Source organism: Erithacus rubecula (genome assembly GCF_903797595.1).
Source record: "Erithacus rubecula genome assembly, chromosome: 9".
In the NCBI taxonomy this organism is placed as follows: Eukaryota; Metazoa; Chordata; class Aves; order Passeriformes; family Muscicapidae; genus Erithacus; species Erithacus rubecula.
The window spans coordinates 11,323,192-11,348,134 of record NC_136660.1 but is presented as its reverse complement, the minus strand read 5'-3'; the positions used below and the strand labels follow the sequence as shown (position 1 = coordinate 11,348,134).

The following is a 24,943-nucleotide window of genomic DNA, read 5'->3' as shown; positions in this document are numbered from 1 at the left end:
ACTTGTCCCTGAACAGGATCATGATTGCAAATCTTGGTTTATGTTTACCTACACTGTTCTGAAAGTCCTCCACTGATCAAGAGCACACTATTTCAAGGCTTCAAAGTCAGAGCAGCCTAGCTGAAATCCAGTACTGGACTCATTACCTGTGGCTGTGGAAAACAAACTGTGCCCTTCATGTGAGGCTTTCTACACATTTGTAAATTTTTAATGTGACTTTTTATGGGAAAAGCAACATTAGTTCTTCAGCCTTTCTACACAAGTCATGTTTCAGAGGTCCCAAACTGATTTTTCTCCTCTTTACCCTGAATTTCTTTGCCAGCCTGGAGCCTGAGGAGGCTTTATCAGTGCTGAAACCTTATTGACTTTAAATGCTGGGTATCCTTATGGTTTTGCATTTAAAGTCATATCTGGTGAATTTCCTGATATCCACCTTGTTGCTAGTTGCCAATAGGCTTGAAATTATCTAGATAGTGAATATGCAAATGAGATTCAAAGGTGAATATAAAGGAGTTGGAAAACCTCAATGAAATGAAATCCCATTCTGCAGTGAATGATCCAACATCTGCCACACAGCTCATTGGTAACAATCACACAGGACCTGGGACTCCACTCCAGGGCCACTGCAAAGACCAAGCAAGCACTGCTGTCTTAGAGTATTTGCCTTTATCACCTCTGTTTGCACTGCATTTCCCACAGGGATTAAAAAAACCATTTGAACTCATGTTAGTATATAAAGACTGAACCACAGTAATAATGGCTTAGTCATGGGCCTGAAGGAGGAGCTTGGGTTTGGCTGGACTTCCAGACTTTTGGGAATGTAATGTCAAGTACTGTGCTAGACAGGAAAGGGGCACAGACACAGTTTACTAGGTATTTTATGTTTTCTTTTTCACTATCCAACTGTTCTTACTTTGGTATGTTAGGGTTCAGTATCTTCTTTTCAAGCACACAGTTCATCAAAAAACTGGAGATAAATGCCACATACTATAGACACAGCCTTAAAACAAGAAATTTGGGAACATGCTCTCAAAACAGGGCTCTTCAGAGCCCCTCTACTCATGTGCTGCTGCCTGAGTTATTTGCCTCTGATAAATGGTTTGAATCCATGACATGCACAGCTTATTGAGAATTTCCAAAACAGCACACAATGGCTATTTTTTGATCTTTCAGACCCTTAAACAGTTTATATTTTCAGAGGTAAGATGGATGTGGCCAATTTATAACCCACTATACTTTGGCTACAAGATTTCTGCAAGTCTTCATAATAAAGTAGAAATTACCTGAAAAAATATATTCAGCTAATCTCAGAAATGCTGAGAAAACTTGGCAGAGTTAAGTTCAAGGTTATCAGAACAAAAAATAATAGCCTACAATAAATTTTGTAGTATACTCCATGTGAAAAAAAAAAAAAAAAAACCAAAAAAAAAACCAAAAAAAAAACCTAAGCCAAGTCCAAATTATTGACAGTAGTTTAATGCAGGTTCTCAATGAAAAATAGGAACACATTAAATTAGCATGTTGTGCATATAAGGGACTCCTCAGAGCCTCACATTCATCCAGTATCTAGTAATGAGGAATTTTAGTATGTGCTATAAGTATTTGCAGAAGGAACATCTAAAAGCTACAATTTCTTACAGAACTATATGTAGGTGAAGATAATGTGCACAACACAAAATGGAGCTATGTACCTAAATGTGTTTCAAAGCCAGAGAATGAAGGGGCTAGACAGACTTTTTTTCTGGAGTGCCACATGTAGTTTGAAAACAATTACATATAGCAGAGACTGAACACCTTTTTCCTCCTTGTAATGCAGGTTTTCTCTCAGCACTGATCTTAGTAACACCAGTGCTTCTGCACCAGATGTAAGTTTAGCTGTTGTTTTCTTTTATTCTGTGTCCCATATTTTCATCTTTACCTCTGCAAGAATAATACTAATTTTGGTGATTCAAATACTGCTTTATTTATATCAGGGATACTTCAGAAACTCTCTAGGCCAACAGAATTGGAGCATAAATAGGAGAGCCTGTACCAGATGAAATGCCACCAAGTATCTATGATCAGAAACTATTGTGCAACCTGAAAAATGGAGGCCATACAGGGTGTCAGGTTCTTCCAAGAATGGGGAGATTAACCTCTCATCCTGTAACTGAGTAGCAATAATGATATTTCACTCCATTCTATACAGAAAGGACAATTTATTTGGAGGCTGTCACACAATAACCAAAAAACTTACTATAAAATGTAAAATGTAGCAACTGTCAAAAACACTTTCAAAGCGAATGTTAGGATTTTCTAAGGCCTGTGATCTTTAATTTCAGAGCCCTTTGCAATCTCAGCTTTACTTTAAAAGGAAGACAAATTCCAAGAAGTTTGTGTTTGTTTTGCTTTTTTTCTTTAAATTAAGATTTCTGAGCTAAAAAACAAAAAGTTAATTTTTTCCCAACTTTGTAGAGATGTTAGTTCTTTCCTCATTGCCATCTTAGTCAGCCTTTGGTACCTGGAGAAATCCCAGCTGTGAATTCCTTAAATGTTATTCACCTTTGAGATTCTTGCACAACCATAAGGCAGAAGGCAAATCAGATGAATGTTTCAGGCATGAGAGCTGCTGCACTGCTGCAGCCAAGCAGCTGCCTGCTGAGCAGCTGTGCTGCCAAAGATCCACTCTGTCTGACCACAGGGAGGGACAGCTTGGGGCAGCGTGATCTGGCACACCAAGATAGGGACTGAGGGGAAAGGACTAAACTCAGCTTGACACTGATTTCTTCCACATCCTGCATGAAACCACAAAAGCAAATCTATGCAAACTCAAGCAGCCACAGCAATTACCTACTGCTCCCATTGAGTTTGTGTTCTCAAGGCATTTCAGTTTTACAGGATCTGCTTCAAAGATCAGTGTTGGCCACATTCATATGGACCATGCCATGCACTGCAGCCACAGATTAAAACATGCAGTGCAAAAAGAGACTCACAGTTTCCCATTACATCTATGTCTGCACTTCTGTGAACATGCACATGGCATTTTTGTTTGTAGGTACAATGTAAAATTGGGAAACACACTGTGCAACATTCCTCTGCCTCCCAGAAACTGGGATAAATAGTGGCACTGCATGGGAATTTGACTGCAGAACAGTGATATTTGCTCATTTTATTTCCACACCACATCATCATGAGGTTCCTTGCCTATGCAGAAATTTACAGGAATTGTCAGAAAGGTTTTTTCAATGAGCTTGGCACTGGCACAGTATTTGAATCCAGTTAGGACAGAGACATCAGTGGGTGGAACTGGTGATCGGCAGAAACACTGGGTAGAGCAATTTGAAAATTCTGAATATAGAGATGCTTCACAGGAGCTCCAAGCTTGGACTTCCATTGCTACTTATTAAATGAACAACTGGAATGACATAAGCAATAAATGATGCCCAGGATTTGTGTATTTACTTTCCTAATTAGGTTTTCAAAAAATGGTAAGGGTTCAATCACTCAGCAACATCTTAGAATGTGAACTAGGTGCTTTATTTACAAATGTCCACATAGACTGTATCTAACAACATACCCCATTATTCTATACTTTTTGCATATTAAACTTATATGATAGGTCTGAGTTTAAGTTGATGATATCATGGAAGAGTAGTCATGTCAATAACATTCTTACAATTTAAAGGAGCAAGATTCAATTTATAGGCCACACTTGGCAAAAAGGAACTCACTGTTCATATTTTATAGCATTTAAAAATAAAGATATAGCGATAATAGGTGAAGAGAGACAATGCAACTTTTTTGAAAAGATCTTCTAATAATTTCTATACCTGACATATTAAAAAATGTCATAAAGAATCATATATCTTTAATATTACTGGCCCAGAACTCATTGGTGTTGTCCTGGTAAGGGAAAAAATCCCCTATGGTCACCAGGCATAGGCACAGTACCTTTGGCTACACAAATAAGTATTCAAAGTTTTGACAGATCTATATACATACATATAAATTTATATATCATACAATCAACCATTAGTAAAGCAGTTAGGAAAAGTACTCTCATTCCTTACCTTCCTTGCTATTTAAAGAGAAAGATCTTGTTTATTTTTTATGGCACTGTCAACAATAATTTAAGAGCAGTGCTATATTAAGAACACTGCTTTTAACCTTTATTCTCTACACATTTTTTAATTCACTCAAGTCAGTGAGAATTCTGTATGTGCAGAACATCAGAGAAGTATCAGCAAGAAGTTATTGTCTAAGATCAGATTAATTCTGGAAAAATGTAGGTATGCTATAAAGATTATACTAAAGATAAGTGCTGGGTTTTTTATAGGCATAATTATTGCAACAAACAGCTTTTGCAAATCTAGGCGAATTGGAAATGATGAATCACAATCATAACATTGCTCATATTTCTGGTAGTTTCTTGAACAGAAAAATACACTTTTTACCACGATGTATGACACAAACTACATGGCAAAATAATAAAAGTCTGCTAAATCCCATCTCAATTTTCAAACAGGTAGTTGGGGACACAATATTAGACAAATTGCAGATACCTGAGGTACTTAAATACTAAAGCTGGCACTTTTTGTTTGTAATTATTTAACCTCGTGCAATCTGATCATCACTTAAGACAAGAATCTGAACTGATACATGCATTTCATCAACTTTTACAACAACAGAAAAAGAACATATCTTTTCAATGGCAGTAACAGGCAGAATTAAGGGAGGATATTAAGTCTTAAAGTTGTTACACAATTTCTTTGCTATGCAGAAAAAACTTCATAAAGCACTCCATTTCAAAATGTGTTTCTTATTAGGCAGTTTCATAAAAACAAAAGAAAAACACTGTATGATTTACTGATATGCATTTTGTCCAGATCAGATTAGCTTATCTCTTTTCTCTACCCAGGTTTAAGTACTTTAAAAACACACAGCTACAATCCTTTTTTTGGTAGGATTTGCTAAACAACTTTTATTTTTGACAGCATTAGCAAAATTAAGCATCAAAACCTAAAATATTAAGCACTGCATATAATGATCAAATTAAGAAATCAGTTATTGTCAAAAGCAGTGGTAAGAAATGAGGACTTTGCCATTGGTGCTCCCTTCTTGAGCACAAGATTTTCAAGGTTTTGAACATAACTTATATACACAGGGTCATCCTCTTTAGAACTGTCCTCAAACTCAGATGACAAAAAGAAAGTGTGTATGTTCCTGTGAATGCTTAACTCTTCCTTTTCTCAAGAGAGCACTTGCTGATTAAACCAGAAAACACTTGTCTGTGTTAGAAGAAATCTCCAGTTAAGCAGAATCAATTTTGTCACCTGTCCCTTAACTAACATAAACAGAAACTTGCACACACAGCAGAAGGCACTGACAAACTCTGCTCTGAGTGTGTTGTCGTGCACGTGAAGGAGATGAAAAGCATAAGAGAGCAGCCATGACAAGGACAGGGAATAGAAGGTCTGTCATACTTTTGGTGAAGAAACTGAGAAAATCTGGCTTGGTTAGTCCTACAGAAAGAATGCTGAGAGAGGATATGATTGAATGCTGAGAGAGGATATGATTGCAGTCTATTAATACATCCTGAGATAAACACCAGGGAGGGATAAGAGCTATTTCAGTGGAGGACAATGTTGGCAGGAGAACAAATGACTATAAAGTAGCCGTGAGTTACACTCATCCTAGAAATGGGAAGATTTTTAGTTAGGAGAGGACTGAGGTCTGGAGCAACTTCCCACACCAGCAGTAGCAAGGGCAAAATACTGAAATGCTTCCCAAGTAAAACCTGATCAGTTTTCAGAAGGGGCTATATGATATGGCTGCCTGTAACCATAGACTGCACGTGGTGAGGGAGCAGATGTTTCCCTGTCCTGTGTTCCTTTACTCATCCCTCCCAAACTCACAGGATAGTCACAGACTATGCCAGTAGGAAGTCTTCACACTTCCTGGTTCACAGAGAAATTGAAGACTTTACAAATGAAATCTGAAAACAAAAATTATACAGGATGTCCAGTGTAAGAAAATTTGTGTTCCTACACAATCCTTAATTGTTCATATCTCCTGGACTTCTGTGTGTGTGTCTTCAATTTTCATTAACATGTTTAATCCTTAGTGCCTCAAACCATAAAAACACCTATGAAATAAACAATGCATTACTGCTCCAACACTGAAACATTCACTTGGGACCATTTGTGTGAGCTTGTTCATACTGATTGTCAAGAGACTTGTTGCACTCATTTGTTTCTGACACAGCCTGGCAAATCACAGCCATCTACCCCCAGTCCAGCAGTTTCTCACTCTGCCACATATTTTGTAGTTGAACTTTCAATTCTCTTGTTAAGTAATGCATGCTATTACATGGCTCTATCCTCACATTCTTCTGTAATATGCTAAATTAAGTAGCTTAAAGCATATAAACCAGAGTACTTTTGATCTCCTAGCAAGTAAAATTTCATGTTTTCTTCCTAAAGAAAATTCTTACTCAACCTAGATCAAAATAATAACAAGTAAGAATATTTTCAAGTGCCACACCCAAGACTGCAAACATACTTTAATTCCAGAGCTTTCATTAGAATTAATGAAAGATATATAGTGAATTGATAGTTAGTCTATGTGTAACAGCAAGAGGAATACACTCAAAGCTCATGTGATGTTGGACTTGATTTCATGCTGACCTTGCTCTGCTGGCAGATGTTTTCCTGCCTGTATTTTGGTTTATAAATGTCTGATATCCTCAATAGCAAATTAACTGTAGTTCATTTTATGGAGACTAATTCTGCTGAAAGTCACACAATAAGAGGCAGGGAGGTTAAAGTCATAATGAAGTGAATACTGGTAAAGTCCACATCTGTGTTTTTAGAATACTGGCAGCATTTTAATTTCCTTGGGACTTCACATAGGATGTTGTTGAAATTCTGGAAGTTTAAGCCAGCAACACAACTAGCTGAAGTTTCAGCATCTAGCTGAAACTTGAGAAAATTAAGAAACCTGTGCTTGGGAGCCTCAGGGAAAAAACCAAATTGTAGATTGGCGAGTGGTTTTAGTGCACACTGGTTTATAGCTCTTCTTGAAGGAAATAAATATTGCCAGCTTTGCCATTACAGAAAAGTTCTAGGAATCACACAATACCACATTTTGTGAAGTAGAGCAAACCTCTTCTGTAGGACAAAAAAGATTTTGCACCCAAAATACCTGGAGCCTGTGTTACTGCAACACCGATTCACAGCTGTCTTCGAATGTAACAATTTCACCTCCTTTAGCTTATGTAACTTGTCATATTGAGAGCCATTGCCAAACTGACTACACAGAGTGCTGCCAGAAAATTCCAGAGTAGCCATTTCTAAAGTTACCACTACTTAGTCCTGTGTCTAGATAAACTCTTCTGTAATACTTGCAAGGCAAATGAAATAGTGTACTTTGTCCATCAGCATTGTGATAAAGAATATATTAAAAGAACACATAGCTAGCTTGGCACTTTGTCAAGATACTTCTTCAGTGTTACTCACTCTAAAGTATTTCAGTCAAATTCTGTGTTGCTAAATCAAGGAACAAAGAAAATCTTGAAGCAATTTTTTCAGAATATTATGTATTACTTACCTGGGGGCAGTCTTTGATGTAGTGTCCCTTGTTAAAGCAGAGGTGGCACAGGTAGTTAGGAGGTGGCCTCTTGCTGGGTTTTCTGGCTTCTGAAGAAAGGGATAGGTCAGAGAAATGCTCGGTGAGGGAGCTTAACCCATCCACAATGTTATTAAGCGAGCCATAAGGGGATGCACTCTTGTAGAGACTGCTGCTCAGAGCCTGCAAAAGAAAACAAGGAACTCACATACAACACAGTACTGTATTAAGGATTGTTCTGAGGGAGATCTGAGAATAGGGATAGGTAACAACAGCAGGGGAAAAAAAGTGATTCCTTTTTTCTTAGGAACACAGCTACATATTTGAGGAGAGCTATATACAGGCTATTAAAAAAGAAGTTTCATGATGGCATTGCAGTGAAGCTGGTCACTGTTGAGGAAACTATTGAGCTTGCTGTGGTTCTCTCAGTCCAACCTTTCCACTAAGCAATGATTGCTTTCTTCTGTTTGACCATAATGCATTCATGGTACAGTTAGATTGTGCAGGCAAAAAGCTGAAAGAACAGCTCACAAAACAGAACCCTTTTGTGTCCAAAACTACTTATGCAAAGAATACTGAAGTCAGGGAAAGGAAAAGAACACCAAGAAAAATGCAAAGTAACTCCCAATTTCCAATCTGGTTAATCAGACAGTCAACACAGGGTTCCATGTTCAAATAATAATAAGAAGCACCGAGATCTACATCTGGTTTGGATTTTCTGAGGGGGAACCTGCTGTGATTTAAACATTTCCTGATAAACAGTAAATACCTGGGTTTTATACTTCACCTCAATAGGATCTTCACTCTCTCAATCTGCAAATCAACATCAGTAGCTCCTAATTTGCTATTCAGTAGTTTTAGAACAGCAGGAAACCCATCAGCACCTAAATAGGTATTTTCCCTAATGGAGATAACAAGGTTTAATTCACTTTAACCACTTAAAGTCCAAAAGAAACTGCATAATGGAGTTGAAAAAGAAAATTAAAACTCTTTTAAAAATTTACATAATAATGAATCACTCTAGAAATAGGACCAACTATTGAGTGTCCTTTCCATCCTCACATGATGGGACACATTTCACATGGTGTTTCCACCTTAGGTCTGCAATGCTATGCTCATGTAATTCTCCTGGCATCAGAAAATTACTGCTGACTTATGGAAAAGTGAGATAAGAAGAGGTCCAATCTGTGCCTCTGTGCTTCAATTCTATTGAATTAAAATATTTCAATAGGATATTTGTAGGTGCTTTCATATGTTTATACATATTACATATATTTTGAAGATACACACTGAAATTGATTTAGAGTTTGTGAAATAAATCTGAAATTGAAATTAAATTAATTTCAGAGATCTCAAGGTAGCTGCACATTGTTTTCTGTGTGACAGTTGCACACAAAAAATATCATATTAAAGCCCTAGGCACAAGTACCTGGGTGACACCCAACTATCCCTGAATTCCATACCACCACAGATGGTGTACACTGTACAGAAAAATTCAGCCTAATAATCTGCTTCACCCACTTGCCCTTAGTCAAACTCAACATGCTGAACTCCACTGACCCCTCTTGCAAAGCTGAAGCTGGTGCACAGCAGCAGGATCAATTCAAGAGGTCTCAGAGTGGAATCTGATCTCACATGGGACTTCACATATGCCCTGGGACTAAAACATCCTGTGTAGCATAGTTCTGTGCTACGCAAGATGATGTGGCTGAGAGGAGAATCAGTCACTTTGTTTCAGGGGTTAAAACCACAGATTTTAAAAGGAAAAGGAAATTTAAAAATTAATAAAAAGATTTTAGCTGCTTTAGCCATCAAGCAACCAAAGATACCTCCAACAGTCACTGGAATTTATTTCTAGGATTTATTGGATGCTATTGGAATGAGAAATTCTTGGCATCAAATTTTGAAAAGGAAGGGGAAGTGCTGCGGATGCCAAAATAGTATTAATTAAGGGCCTTCAAGAAGTTCTTTTCTCCCTAGGAGCCACTTTCTCTTATATATGCCTGGAAAAATATAAAATCTTACTTTTCAAGAGATTCTCTTGCCAAGAGATTCTTAAACTACTTCACCTGCATTACAACCATTAGTAACTTGGCAAATTCCTTATTATCTAATTTTATTGAAGGGTAAAAACATGGATACAGAATGTGTGAAGTCGAAAATTCTTTACCTATTGGGAAAATCTAGAATGTCTTCTGGGGATGTAGAATAACTCCTGCCCATCAGGAGGTTGCTATTTTTTCCCCCAGGACCAGCCCAGTCACAAACCAAAACATATCTATCTGCTGCCTACAGTGGGCTTTGAATTGGACATATGGCATGCAGCAGTGACTGTTTTCTTCCCTACACATCCTTTACACCAAGCTATTGCACTCATTAAAAGGGAGCAATTTGGAACCACAGCTGGGTATTGTGTAACTCACTCCTCCAACAACCCTTCCTGGCATGTTTCAGGTCAATACTGAAAAACAAGGTGGTTCACTCTGGCAGTAAACCTTGACAAACTTTTGTTTTAACCATGGCAGCCAGAAGCTGTGTCAGATGCTAGGATCCCATGGGACTATGGGCTGCACTGAAGCTAATCCTACCCTTAGCAGCCACCAATGGTTCTGTGCCCAAGGAGTGGCACACAGCTCTAAAAGAGGCCACCTGGTTCAGCTGGCAGGGCACTTGTGTGATGCATGCCACAGCTGGACATGGCAAAACATTCAGTTCACAGGAAACACTTCTCTACAATCATCTTATGGCCCCAGGGGTAAAAAAGGAAGAAACAAATATAACATCCCAGAACATGACAGTAAAGGAGAAGATGGACATTGCTGATGTCACTGGACTTCGAAGAACAATGCATTCCTTTGGCAAATGTCTAGAGGATCCCGAGGTGCAGCCCATCCCTCTGGGTATAGTCAGGCAAACTGATCCAGCAGTTCCTGCCAGTCTGACCTGGAAAATGGTCTTAAATCTGTTTGACTCAATGTGAAAAACACATCAATCTGACACTTGAAAGTTGCTATAAAGAGCACCAGCAAAAATGGTGCTACATCCTGTTTCTAGCTCTGGAAATCTCTAGTTCTTCAGAAAGAGATGAGGAAATAAGCCATTCCCAAAAGCCAAGTTATATAATTAGGGTGGTAATGGGAAAGTTCATCCCAGCCCCTGGAATCAAACAGTGAAAGCTTAGGGCTTGTAATGAATGTGATGAAATGGTGATTGACTCCATTTTGTCATTGTAAAAGACAAGGGGTGAATGAACATTGCTGAGATACATAAAACAGTTTTGGTTTGTTGTTTTTTTTTTTCTTTCTGGGGCACTCAATTGAGCAGAACAGCAATTCAGCCCTTGCTAAGCATTTGCACTGCTGCAAAGAGGATTTTTAAGAAGGGTTTTGAATAAAAAGTTTGAATTAGCTTCACACCAAAAGGGGATGTCCAGGGGGGTGATTAGAGTGCCAAGGAGAGTGTTGATGGCCTCAGACAGAAAATAGAGAGGAAGAAAGAAATGTATTCTGACTCACTCTGGTCTCAAGTGTATTAGTACTCATCTGGGAGGTGGCAGGGAGACTGCTCCTCTCATGAATTCCACCAAAACCAATGACTGCTCTGTGCTCACAATGCAGCACCAGCAAAGCCAACCTATTTCTTTAAATGTTAGACAATAGTACCTCTCAAACAGAGTTTCATTTTGAGCTTGAACACAAGAGAAAGGATTTGGCAATGAAAGGGTTAGTGCTCTCAAGGCGCCTGAAAGACCACACTGCATGTCCTAATTACAAGGCTCATCAGCCCAGCTGCAATGAATTCAGGATTTCCTTATCTTGCTATACTGGGGGGATGGGGAACCTGGTGGTAAAACTTAGAAACAGCCTTGGTGGGAGGTTTGAGCAGATAATGTAAGTTTGTCTGTTTGGTTTTTTTCCCTTCCTATGAAGCTTGCTGATTTAATTCAATGTGAACCAAACTGAAAATATTGTATTTTACTTTCTAATGGTAGCCTCTCTGCTGAGTATATCTTTAAACTGTATCTGTTGGTGGTGTTGGGAAGCAAAGTTCCCTTTGTTATTTGTTTGCCCAATGTTTCCAGTTAAAGGGCATGTAATCTGCAGTGTGGTCCTTTGTGCAAGAGGCAGCTATTGTCTTCTATAGCTTCCTCACTCTGATTTCCAGTTAGGTAACATAACATGAGTGACTCAGGAGTTCCAGTACCTAATTCACCTCTAAGATACTCCTAGTTACATGAATGATTGGCTAACGCTCTTGATTCCCACGGCTGCATCCCTGCCTTTCAGAAACATCTTTTGGGATTGATGTGTCAAGAGATAGTAAAAGAAACCCCAAAACACTGGCTTTGTATCTTCAGTTTCTTTTTTTAGCAATGGTATAATGTTGAGAAGAAAGACAACTGTAGTGAATATGCAATGAAACATCGAAGCAAACAAGAGGCAAGTCTTACTTTCCAAATTTCCCTTTGGTATGTACAGCTACTGCTTTACATATAAAGGTATTTTTTTTAACAGAGAGCAGTAGAGCCTCTCAGTTATAACATTTATGTCTGAGTATCTACCAGACTAGCTGTATTAATAAGCAATGGCAACTTGTTTATGTGGGAATGGTATCTTCCTATTAGGCATGGACTGGAAAAGTAGAGGCCTAGCTGGAAAAATGCCCCAAATGCAGTTTGTGATTGCTGGACCCTTTAGGTAATGATAAAGGTGAACATATCCACCAGTTAATCTGTTTGATGCTTTAGAAGTTACTATGATGTGTGCATATGGGTCTATCCTCATTTGTAGTAATTGAATGTATTGAATTGCACTTCAATGTTCCTACAACCAAGTCCAGTCATGAATGTTTCCACAACATTAAATAGTCTAGAATTGAAAAGCAAAGATTTTTTGATGACTTATTTTTGCATTAGTATGTTGCTGACCTAATAAAGCAAACAAAAATAAAGCAGTCTTAATGGACAGAATTAAGTTTAAGTCACAGACACCATGGCAGTTTGAAACTTGTAGGAAAAGGGAGTTGGATTTCCCTGTAATCACTATGGAAAAAGTAAGGCTTTCATACACTGTAAATGGTAAATATTTTTCAGTCTGCAAGACAGTAACCGGACTAGCCATGCCAGTCATTAGCCCTGCACCAAAATATCAAAAGGTGCTAAAGTTATCAGCTGGGATTTTCACAAAGATAAGAACTGAGTGGGCCCTGTGCTGTGTCATAGATAAAACAGTAGAATAAAGTCATTGCCCTCACTCAGTTGTTATGTTCATGGAGGAGAGAGAAATCTGAGCTACCCAAACAGTAATTCATTAATTCAGTGCGTGTAATACACAAAACTTAACCTGAGGGCCTACAGCTGTCTTATTTGCAGTGTCCTAAGGCTTGCTTTTGATGTGGGCTTCATTATGGGGCCATGCAATACGTGTGAGAGCACAACAGTTGAACCAGAGGACAACCATGTTTGGAGAAGAGCACTTCAAATCTGTGACTTCTCTGTGCTTCATCTCTTCATAAGTGGTCAAAACAGTTCCCTGGTTTTGTCCCCAAAGAAAACATCCAATGCAGAATCACAGAATAGAATCATGGAATTGTTTAGATTGGAAAAGACCTTTAAGATCATCATCAATGTTTATGGTCAAATCCAAAGCCTTCTGAAAACAGAGGGATTAAACGAAAATACTGTAATAAATTTAGTTGTATTAATTTGAGCCAGAAGAAATAGAGAAGTTTAATTACCAAGGCTGAACTGGAAAACCTCAAAAACTGCTCCTGTATGGCTTGTGTCTGCTTTAGCTCCTCTGATAAATTGGCTACTTATACAAAAAAACAGCTTAAGAGTTTGTTCAGTAACATTTTATCATTGGAAAACTGAAAGCCAAGCTCATCACTCAGTAAAGAAAATGTTTGCCTGGAGCAAGAAAAAAAAGACTCAGGTTTCTGTTTCCTTCTAAAGTCAACTCTTAAGTCAGCTGTCAAAAAAATCTAGTTTTTGGCCTGACTTTTAGTAAAATCTGAATTACTCAAGTTCTCATATAAAACCACAGATAAAGGTAGATTAGCCAAGTAAATGTTAATGCATTCCTGGCTAGTTAGGCTAGCCAAGTATAGCTTAATTCATCCTTTTTCTGTGGGGGGCTTTAGACAAATACATGTTTATGTAAAACTCCTAACACTAAGGTCTACTTCTAAATATTTTCAGACAGATGGCACTAGGCCTTTCCTTCTGCAGAAACAGTATCTGAAGGAGACAGCTACACATGCAGGGTGACCTGCCAGTGGTTGTGAAGGGAGTCATCGAAGGGCGATGAATCTTTAATCCAGCATACAGATCTCTCTAATCGAGTTATTCCAAACCTGACAGCTCAGCTGGCTGTGGCTGCTCAGGCTGTAAGTGCTGGGACTCTGCAAACACAGGTGGGTGCAAACTCTGCTCTGGGCAGGACTGGAGTGTGCCTTTGGTCACAGCAAGGCTGAGAGCAGCACACGCCAACACCTTGCCCTGCTTTGGGTCTGCTGGTGCTGAGCACTTGGATCCAGAGCTTTCAATGCGTTTCCCAGCACTTCTGGCTTTCTGCTAGTAGTGTGATCTTCCTTATTTCATCCTCGGGGAAGGGTTTGTGTGGATATCAGCGAGGTTACTCATTTTTCACAATATACAGGGACCTCACAAAAGGCCTTCATGGGCAGATGTGGGACAGAGATTTGCTCTGGTCAGAGGTGTGCAGTCTAGAAGGAGCTTTCTAAATCTCACACCACGTTCTGCAGGGTTCCTTCTCACCGGCTGAAAGCCCAACAACTGCCCACTTCTGTTAAAGAGAAGCTCTAACACATGAGCCCTGTGTCAGGGACAACAGAGACCATTCATGCTGTGCATTGCTGTAACCCATCCCCCAGGAGCCCCGGAGCGCTGGGCTGTCCCTGCCTGCCTGCAGTGGCTCTCCTGACCCTGGGGAGGCCATGGGCCCTGCCAGCCCCTCCGTGCCACTGTCCCTGGCACTGCCCAAACAGGGCCCTCGGCGAGGAGCAGGTCATCAAGGCAGGGCAGAAACAGGGGCACATGTTTTGATCCCTGCACTTTCTGTTAACATCTCTGCTTCCTGCAGGAAATCTTGTCTCAATCTGACCTGCAGTCTGAAAAACAAGAGTCGAGTTTCCTCTCATTTGGTAGCTCTTTTGACACTCCAAACGCAAGAAAAATAACACCCGGAAATAGATATGTGCCCGTTCAAGGCACGCTTAGGAAAGCATTTACCTCCTGTGCAGCTCTTGTACGATGAAAGGTCTCGCTAAGAAATGTCCATTTTGGGTTAAACACAGCTCTAAGTCTGAGACAGTTTTGTTTATATCATTTACATTCAGTAATGCCTTCTTGGCACAGAACGTGCTGCGATGGCTGCCAAAGTTTAGAAGAGGCAAAGCTAAGGTCGCTGTCAGAGGTAGAACAATGCATCATCTGCCCAGAATGGGCCCCTTGCAGGGCCCCAGCTCCTGCACCCACGGCAAGACAAAAACTTGTGTTAAATTGAATATAGTGAGGAAAAGAAATCATTTCTATGCACTAAATGACAGGCTGGAATTTCATTTTGTGACTCCAGCTTTTAGATAGTTTTATCTACATTTAAAGTTACCCTCTTAATCAACTGTGATACAGCACAGCTTGAAGTGTGATCTCAGCAAGCAAACCTAAAACATCACAATCTACTTCAGATAAATTATAACATAACAACTGAGAAATCTCGTTTCAGAGTAGATTTGGGGCTTTTTTTCTTCCTATGCTGTGACTCTTAGAGGAATTAATCTATTATTCTACTAATTTCAGTTGCAAGGTATGCTGGAGAAAGATGGTTATATAACAACATCTCTGTATTTCAAGGATCACTGATGGTCAAACCCTCTTAAAAACTCTTGCTAGTCCTCTATTTTCAGGGTGCAACAACTGATCCTTTGCTTTCATTTCAACCACAGTCCTAATGACTACTTACAAAATAGTTGCCTAGAAGGCTCCCTTAGTGTGAAGAAATATAGGCTCAATATAGGGCAACTCCCCTGCAAAAATCACTCAGGTACCTGGAACTCCTGGAAGCAAGAGGAATCTATGAGAGCAAGCTGATCCCCTTGAAGTGTCTGCTTGGTTGGCAGTTAGCTGGATGAGATGTAAATACAGATTTCCAGGTACCCACAATCCTTCTACATAGGGTATTGCACTTGTGTTCATTGAAAAGAGACACCAAATCCTGCCACATGCAGGGACTAGGGGTGGATGGCCAGTTAATATAGGATGAATTTATCTCTGCATATGAGCTGCATATAAGTCCTGGATCATGAGGGCATTTGCTATTCTTCAAACTAAATTTGTCAAAACACAAAATGTATTTCTTAAGAAACAGGCTTGGAAGACCAGGCAGTAGTTGAAAAAGCTAAGAAAAAGGGTCTGCATGAGATTCCTTACAACTCCTCTAAGTCATAGTATTGGACTTGTTACTATTTGCTTACACCAAAACATATGACAGAAAGTAAGGGGCTAGATTTGTGCTATATTAAAACTTAAAACCTACAAAAACTTCCAGCTGTGCTGCTAGACAATCAGGGACATGGAGAAAGCCTAGGACTTGTAACCCTGCCTTTATTCTGCTTTCCTCAAGTGGATCTGTCTATAATTTTAGATTCTACTTTTAGTAAATCACAAATTGTTTGCTATGGTTCTGAGAATAAGAACCAACCTGCAGGAAAAATGAAGTGATCCAAGTTTTCACACTTATGAAATACTGTCTGTCTGAATTATATCAGCATTACTGTAACATTTGAATAGCTTTGTAAAATTTAATTAGTTGCTTTGATCTATTATAATTACTCTGGAACCCACACAGAACCTAAGTAAACCATGAGGAAAAGACTTAGACATTCTCCATTTAATTTAATAATTTCATTGTGACTTTCTAAAAGAGGAGGAACAATTCCAGAGGGTAGCAAAATAGGCATCAGGCTGTTGGCAACTTTTCTAGGGAAAAGAAACTGGAGAGAGGTACAGGTATTAATTGTGACATTTCATTAATCTGTTCAGAAAATGGAAGGTGATACTCAGTATTGCTTTTTAGGTAGCTTTTATATGTATGCATCCAATTTGGGTAACAGGATACAGCTGCTTTTTTTTTTTTTCTGTGCAAATAAGTATTATCAGAATTGTATTATTTGGCTTTATAATATCTGTGCCTGCACCTTTTGGCAACTGCACTGTGCCATTATTTTTCATGCTTCTTAAAGCAGCATGGAAAAGATTCTCTGGTCTTAGATTTAAATTTCACTTAAAGGATATTTCAAAATCCTTTTATGGCACACTTAAACTCTGATGTAGAAAACTTTCCTTGGTATTAATCCTAACCTAGCATCTGTCAGTAAAATGTAATCTTTTCTTTTAGTTTTCAATTACCAAAGTAACAGGACCATCACTGCAAGTTGTTTGTTACCTATCTTGTACACAAAATTCCCCAAACAAAACAAAAAGGCCTGGGGGGGAGGGAGGGATTTGCTTTGGGATAAAAGCAGTTTAGTACACATCTTGGCTATCTAATTCATTCCATGCACTTCATAAATTAATATATTGATTCAAGTCAGACTTGGCTGTCTGATCATTTGTGCAGTTCACTGGAGAAGGATCTTCCTTTTCTGTTCTGAATAACTGAGTCTGTGTCTGCAGAGCAAAAGAGGAGTGGATGAAAAATCATTACCCAACACACAGTTACATCACCCCTTTGTTTGGGTGCTTTGGCATGGAAGACACTGTAAACGCATAAAATCACTGTAAATGAAAGCTCTGTGTATAAAATAAAATTGTAACAAGAATTCTACATCCTTTTGCCTCCAATTATAGGTTGGTGTGTTTTTCTTCTCTATATACTGCCTGACAGGTTTTTGTCAAGATGTGCATGTATTTATGAGGCAGAAAAAGCATGTCAGTGTTCCTCTCAATGAGGAGTTTGCATAGATACAAAATCCCAAGCAATTTAAAAGAATTGGCAATGATCTTCGGCTAATCAGGAATAATAAATATAATTGGTCTATCTTCTATTGTTTGATTTATTTTTTTTTCAAGCTGTCAAAAAAAAAAATCAATACTAAAGCAGAAAGTGCATATTCCTCTTCTTGAGGACTTGATTTACTTTCACTAATTAGTATTTTAGTTTTGCCAGCCTTCCAAGCGTGGTTCTGATTGCTGTGTGAAAGCAAGTAGCTGCAGATTACTACAGTGGCTAATATTTTCATTGTAAATAAACTAAAGCCCAGGTGGAAGTCATGTTTGGGTTAGTTAAAGCTGGAGGTAGGGCAGGTGCTGCAGAGCTACAGCAGCATTTGCAGTTTGTGGGTAAGGATGCAACACAAGAGGCTCTGGCTGTTGCAGTAAATTCAACACATTTTCTTCTTCTGGGAACTTTCTTAGGTAAGGAAGTCAGATTAAAAGCAACATAATTGTATTTAGAACACTTTCTTTGGTGAACTAAATTTGGCTCTTGTGTGTTTCTTCCTGCAATCAATTTGCTATTAGGTAATTCAGCCTCAGTGTCAAGAGTAAGAAGAGTATCTGCTACATGCAGCACTGTCCACTTACAAAAACACAAAAAAACCACTTAATCCTGGGCAACAGAGAAGCCTGAAGCCATACCTAGGTCATATAAACAGAAGAGTGTAATTTGGATAATAATTTGAATTTCACACTTTTTATACAAGATATAGATCTTACTTTCAGGCTCCACTTTCTATAGTATATTCACACATGGGGATTTTATTTCCCTGGCAAACGTGGGTGTTTTTCCAAAGACTGCAGAAGTAACAAAGCAGGAGGCCACAGCTGCAGAGATAAGGAAAGTGAGCAAAAGAGAATGCTTATAGACATAACCCCTGAATTTCTGCATTTTAAAGCATATGTCCAATTGGAATTAGGAACAGAATGGTTGTTAGCTCAATCACCTGTAATAGGATCTAAGATTTTGATAGCAGTGTAGAGTGGGCTATGAAAGCTGCACTTTGTGTGCTGAGACAGGATCATCAAAAGGGCTCTGGAGCTGGCTGTGCTGGGAGCACAGGCTGGTGTTGCCAGGATCTCCAAATGCAAGTTGTCCACTGATTAACACAGGAGATTCAGCTCCCTGCAATCTCTTAAGAGGACTGATGTGAGAATTGACATTTAACTTCCTGAGAAGCATTTTGGAATTACATGTCTGGCACTTTTAAGTAGCCACAAAATATATTGGTAGTGTACAATCATCCTGAGGCAGAGAGCACAAGTTCCTGGCACACAGGAATTGTTATGCTACTGCCCTTTCAATAAAATTTTGAAAAGGTTAAGGGTACTGCAATGTTGGCACTTACACAAAGAATAGTGAGAAAAAATTAAAATTAGGAAATAAATCAAATAATAATTTGATAATAATTTGATTATAATAATACCTATGCTCAGGTACTCTAGACTGTGCTACTCAGTTTGTGGATGAGAAACCAAGAAGTTCTCACTTGAGTGCCTAGAACATTAAGCACCCTGTGGATCAAAAACATGTTCTGTGTTGGAATAACTAATAATGTAACACAAAATCACACAAACTGGACATGTTTTGGAGCATATGGCAATTTCTGCTAACCTGCATCTCTGCTGAGTTTGCCTTCGGACCATACTGGTTGTGAGCAGCTTCTTAAAAGGCATTTAGTTTTCTCTTGAATCTTTTAATCATGGCAGTTCTCAAAGATACTGCACTTAATTTAGGGGGCCAATGGCCTGATCTGATATAGCAATCCTTGTATTCTTCAGATACTAAGAGAATGGAGATTTTTTTTAATCTTATAATTATCCTCCAAATTACTTCATCTAGGCCAAATAACAGATCTTTCTTTGTCAAGTATCAGCCTAGTGTGTGACCCCCCAAATTCTGTGAAAGGCATATGGACAACAAGTTTGTCTGATAAAATATATTTTCTGTAGAACCGCCAGTTTCCTTCCCTACATCTTTGTTCTTCCAGCATTTCATCAGTTTCTGTTGTTAGTTTTGTATGAATGTTACTGTCTTCTTTGGGAAGTTACCTAATCTATCCCAGTGTTTTAGATCTGCTTCTGTTTCACAGGGATTTGAATGTTATTTTCCACAGCACACTGTAAACTGTTTTTAACTCCACACACATTTTTCTTTCCAAGCAAGTGATCCATACTTTACTGTAGCAAAGAGAACTAGCTGGTGTGTGCCCTCATTCTCAGTTAGTTCCCCTCTTGTCTATAAGGACTGGGTCTGGAAGTCTCCAAGTCAGAAACATGAAAACAGTGATCATTTTCTCATCTAGTATGTGCAGTAATTTGTGCTTGAACAAAATCTGTATTTAAATCCAGAAAGTGGCTGCCATAGAGGCTTCTAGAGGGAATTTCGCTCTTGAAAGACACAGAGTAGAGAAAAATGTTTAACAATGATGTCTCTTCTTGACCAAAGATAGCACTGACCTGGTAGGATGCCTCCTGTTAGTGTTGAAAAATACCTTATGAGTCTCTTGCCCCCTCACTCTAGGTTTCTTAATTGTATCCTTCAATCACAGCCACAGATACCTGGCTGTGTCTCAGAGGCATTAAATTCCATATAACCAGTCTCACAACAAAGCCTCAAATACTTGGCTCTGATGGATGGTGTTATAATGAGAGTGGAGCTCAGTTCAATGGCCAATTTATTGCATCTTAATGGTCTAACATGCTTTTATTTCATATCTAGGACAACAAATGCTGCCATAAAGTTTGGTTTAAAGCAGGTCTGTTTTGCAAAATGAGTCTTGCATACGGAACAAAACACTCATTGTTGCTTTACTGTTTAAACCTTTATTATTGCTTTTTTTTTCCTTGGTACAATGGGCTTTTATGCACCAAACAGCTGTGTTCATCATGTTTATTTAGAAGGCATCCATTGTAGTGGAAAAAGTCTGGAGGACAAAAATCTTGAAGTACAAGACTACTCTGTGGGTGCTGGCACTTTTATTTTTTTTCTGTCCCATTCCTTTGGTCAGTATGCAAGTCACATACACAGGCACTGCCATGCAGACTTGCAAACCCTGTATAATAGCAACTTTTCACAAGTGCTGTCTCTAATTCCAAGTGTTCTTCTCCAGAAATTTTCAATTGCAAGGCAACATACAGGACACACAACTATTTTACACTCTATGATCCTATCATTTCTCAATCTGTTGCTATTTTGGACCCTCATTAGGTCACTTTCCAAATATTGTGTACAGCTATGTGTCAATCATTGTAACAGCTCGGCTCCAGGCTAAGCCAACCCAGGACAAAACCGTGAGGGGGAAAAAAATGCCAACCAAAGCAAGCACTGTGTAGAAAACAGTCAACAGTTTCACTGTGGAAAGCTATGTGTTGTTCCAAAGATAGCATAAGCCCACTTGCTGCAAAACCAGCGTACAGTACTAATGCTCTCCAAATATGAAATATGTAGTGTATACCCAATGGCATCTGCAAATAAACAGATGTTAGAATCTCAGGAATTAAGAGCATGACATTGTCGGAAACTCTTGGGTGATTCCTGCCAAAAAGCAGTCTAGTTTCCAGTTTCTGGAAAGAGCAGAGCATCTAACATATTGACGAAACTTCTGAGCAACAGTATCTCTAGCACCTTCTAAACCCTTGAATGAAAGCTGCTGTATAAGCAGGCAGTGTTAGTCCGGGAAATTAAAGGGTTCCCTACTTCCTTCAGGGTACATCCAGCAGGGCAGTTGCATTCCCAAGCTGTAGGAGATAGCTGTGCTCCTTTTCCTCTTTTCAGGCTACCATGTTCAGGTAAATACTGGAAACATAGTGTCTCCATCAGCCACATAGTCAGTGAATGGAAACAAACTAACATGCTTTGTCTTTTAAAAATAATAAAATATCCATATAGAATGAAATAGTTTCTTATTTCCTGAGTGGTGAATGCTCTTGGCTTTCTACAGAGCTGGCATTCTCAGTTGTTGCTGCTGCTCATGTGCCTCAGGAAAATGTATTGAGGTTTAAAAGAGTAGAATAAAGTGACAGCTTGTGGATGATAGGAATCCACACAGAAGGTGACTTCTGGGATCTGAGAACAGCACAGCTGGGGGAGGCTGCACAGAGACTGACTGCTTGGAGCTGGGGCAGGGACAGGGGCCTGAGGAAGGCCTGGCATAGCGGGGAAATTCTTTTCCAGAAGAAAGAAGAAAGGTTAGGAGGAAAAAATGGAAAGAACTATGAGCCAAGCGGAAAGGGAGTGTGACAAAAGGATTAGCCCCTACTTGCACAGAGTATAGTAGAAGCCGAAAAATGAACTTGGGGAACTGTCAGGAAGCGAAAACTTTCTCAGAGACTGTTTCAAAGGCTTCCTGAATGCAGACTCCATTTACTCGTTTCTTCCTTTTTCTCCCCAAAAATAAAGGACCTGCTGTGAGCAGAATGTATCCTGACTTCAACAAACACAGGCCTGAACAGAGTCCCAATCTGGAATCCATGCTGGCCGAACTCCTGCAGTCTTGCTGCAACCTGGGTACCAAAAGCTTGTCAGCCCAAGCACAAAGGGGCAAAATCTACAATTTGTCATCAACAGGTAGGTAGCTAATAGTTTAAATTGCACTGCTCTCTAATCTTTTTGCAAATCCAATGTGCTTGTTAGGTCTAGATGCTGTTAAATTGCCTATGTCACGTCATGCTTAGTAAGACTTAATCAGGTTGAACGGGTTTTGAAGTACATACTCTCAAAAACAGTGCCTATTTTGAGGCTGGATGCGCTTTGTTAAATTCTTAAAGAAGAAAAATTTTCTAATTAGAGGAAAACGTGTCTATATAACTCTGGCTCTTAACTGTTAGCAGCTCTACGAGAGCAGCTGGGGAATTTGATTTGGTTTTAATTAATAACTCCATAACTTTTCTGACAGAACAGGAAGACGTATTTTGACTGAGAATACATTTTGAGTCGATGTTTAACATAAAAGGTACTGGAAGGAGTTTGAAATGCCATTCTGTGGCAGGTTGGGATGTATAGTCCATCTGACCATATCAAACAAAGCCGCTGTTGAATGCCTCCGGCAAGAGTCCCACAGCAGGGTGCCAAACTGTAGCTGGGTGTTTCTGGAGAGGCTGGGAGCTGTGGTGTGCGAGGTGCCACCTTGCAGTATCTCCACACATGTGAAATCCCTCCAATGCAGAAGTGCTTGACCTCAACAACTTCCTGTGACAGTGAGTTCCATAGCGAATTGTCTTTGCACACCCCAGTTTGTTAGTTTCCTTCCCTTTGGTTACATTTAGTCTTGTTTCGTGTTATGAAACGTGCACAAAACTTTTTTCGTTGTTTTTATCACGTTCCTGTTTATATCTTTGTTTCAAATAGTGCCTGCCTTTGATCTCTCATAAACCATATGTATTCTTGTATCGAGCTTTTTAAGTAATACTTTAGGGGGGGAAAAAAAGGGGGGGGGGGGGGTGACGGTCGGCGGCGGTATTTTTGCACGTTGCGACGGATGTAGCACTTTTTGTGTGTGCTGCCCCCGTCCCTCCGGCCGCGCACGGGAAATCCGTGTAACCATTGACCAGACTGTCAACACGGGCGGCCCGCGCCGCTGGCGGGCGGCGGGAGGAGGCGGCGGCCGCGCCAAAGCCGCGGCGGCGGCGCCTCGCCCCGGCCCTTCAGCGGGACGGGCAGCGAGCAGCGCCGGGCGGGACGGGGCCGGGCAGGGCAGGGCACGGAGCCCGGGCGGGGAGCGGGGCTGGGAGCGGGGCTGCCCCGCTGCGGGCGGGCTCGGGGCCGGTGCCGGTGCCGGCCCGGGGCAGGGGCAGGAGGCTGCCCGGGCATCATGGCGGTTGTGGCCCGGGGGGGCCGGGACGGACTCACCTCGCTCCGCTGGAGCTGGAAGAAGCTGTTGAGATAGCTGGAGCTGAGGGAGGAGCCCAGCTCCGGGGTGCTCTTGGTGTAGCCGAGGTCGGGGTGCTGGGACGAGGAGGGCTCGGGTCTGAAGGCATCGAAGGCGCTGGCCTGGTGCGTGTCTTGCAGCGAGAGATAGACCCAATTGAGGAGCTGGGCGGGCTGGTACACGGACGCGGCGCTGGTGTCGATGGTTGACAACAAGCTCATCTTTTCCCCCGGCTCTGCCGGCGCGGCTGGCCCCGCGGCGCCGCTCCCCCTCCCCGCGCTCCGGCAGTGCCGCTCTCCCGTCCCCGCCCGGGGCGCTTCCTCCCGGCCGCCCGGAGCAGAGCACGGGCCGGGGGCTCGCTCCGCGCCGCTCTCGCTGCCCTAAGGCCGGCGGCGCCCGCGCAGCCCCAGCGCTCCGCGCAGCACAGGCATCGCTGCCGCCGCCCGCGGGCTCCGCAGGAAACTTTGTGCGCGCTCCGTCCCGCCCGCCCGGCCGCTGCCTGCCCCGCTATCTGTCTTTATTCCCACTCTCGCAGGCAGCGGCGGGGAGGGGCTGCCGGCGCTCCGGCGGCGGCGGCGCGCCCCCATAGGCCTCCCGGCCGCCGCGGGGGTGCAGGGGCGTCCCGGCGCCGCTCCGCCCCCGCCCGGCCCGCGGAGCGAGTGCGGCCCCGCTCCCCGCGCCGCTGGCCGCTCGCCCGCCTGCGTCCCGCCGGCTCCCTCGCTCGCTCCCCGGCCTTCCTTTTCCTCCTTCCTGAAGATTTTTGCGCCAAACGCGCAAAGCCCTCCCGAGCGCTCCTCTCTGGGCCCTTTTGGGTTTGTTTGAAACTCGACAACTTTCGCTTGGCTCTTGTCAGCCCGCCTTCTCTTTTGGCTCTCGTTTCTGTTTCTTGCTGGTGCCGGGAGTTCATCGCGATCTGCGGTTCGTTCTCGTTCAATCTGTGTCGGAGCTCCAGGTTGACGGAGCCCCGCGCGGCTGCGGAGGTTGTGCCAAGCCGTGCAGAGTCAGGGTTTCCCAAATAAGGAGGCGAGCGCCGCGATGTTCCCTCTGAAATCCATCTAGGTAACCCTGGCGTGGGCTCTGGGGGAGCCTGGCTGCGGTGGGATACCCGGGAGTTAAAGCTCAGTAGGCCTTTTAAGGAGTCGGTAGCACAAAAGAGGATGATGAATGATTCCTGTTTTAGGAAGGAGCCTGAGTGGGTAAGCTGGTAATTACAGTTCATAAACTCTTCCCTGCTGCCTTCCCTGCCATGAGTGCAACAGGGCAGCTATTTCTTGCTTTGGTACAAACACCGTAGTAATCAAACTGGGAGTTTTCAAAGGAGCTCCCAGGAGGTAACCTAAAAACTTGACTATAGCTACTTATTCTCTTTGCCAAGAGACAAAAGAGTAAAAGTTAATGTGTCTTCCCAGTATGGTTTTGGAAGAAAAATGCCTTCCTTACTTAGATAACAGAA

The 24,943-nt window shown here is 41.3% G+C and overlaps 1 protein-coding gene across 1 annotated transcript in view; it reads right to left on the bottom strand.

Moving 5' to 3' along the window:
• The window catches only part of ZCCHC24 (zinc finger CCHC-type containing 24), a 106,007-nt gene extending 81,871 nt beyond the window's left edge, over positions 1-24,136 (bottom strand). Inside the window, exons 1-2 of the mRNA XM_079313123.1 lie at positions 23,472-24,136; positions 7,588-7,788 (exon numbers count right to left, since the gene is read on the bottom strand). Coding sequence (XP_079169249.1) covers positions 7,588-7,788; positions 23,472-23,711 — 441 coding nt within the window. The 5' untranslated portion in view covers positions 23,712-24,136. The remainder of the gene's footprint in view (positions 1-7,587; positions 7,789-23,471) is intronic.
• Between the last annotated feature and the right edge of the window lie 807 nt (positions 24,137-24,943).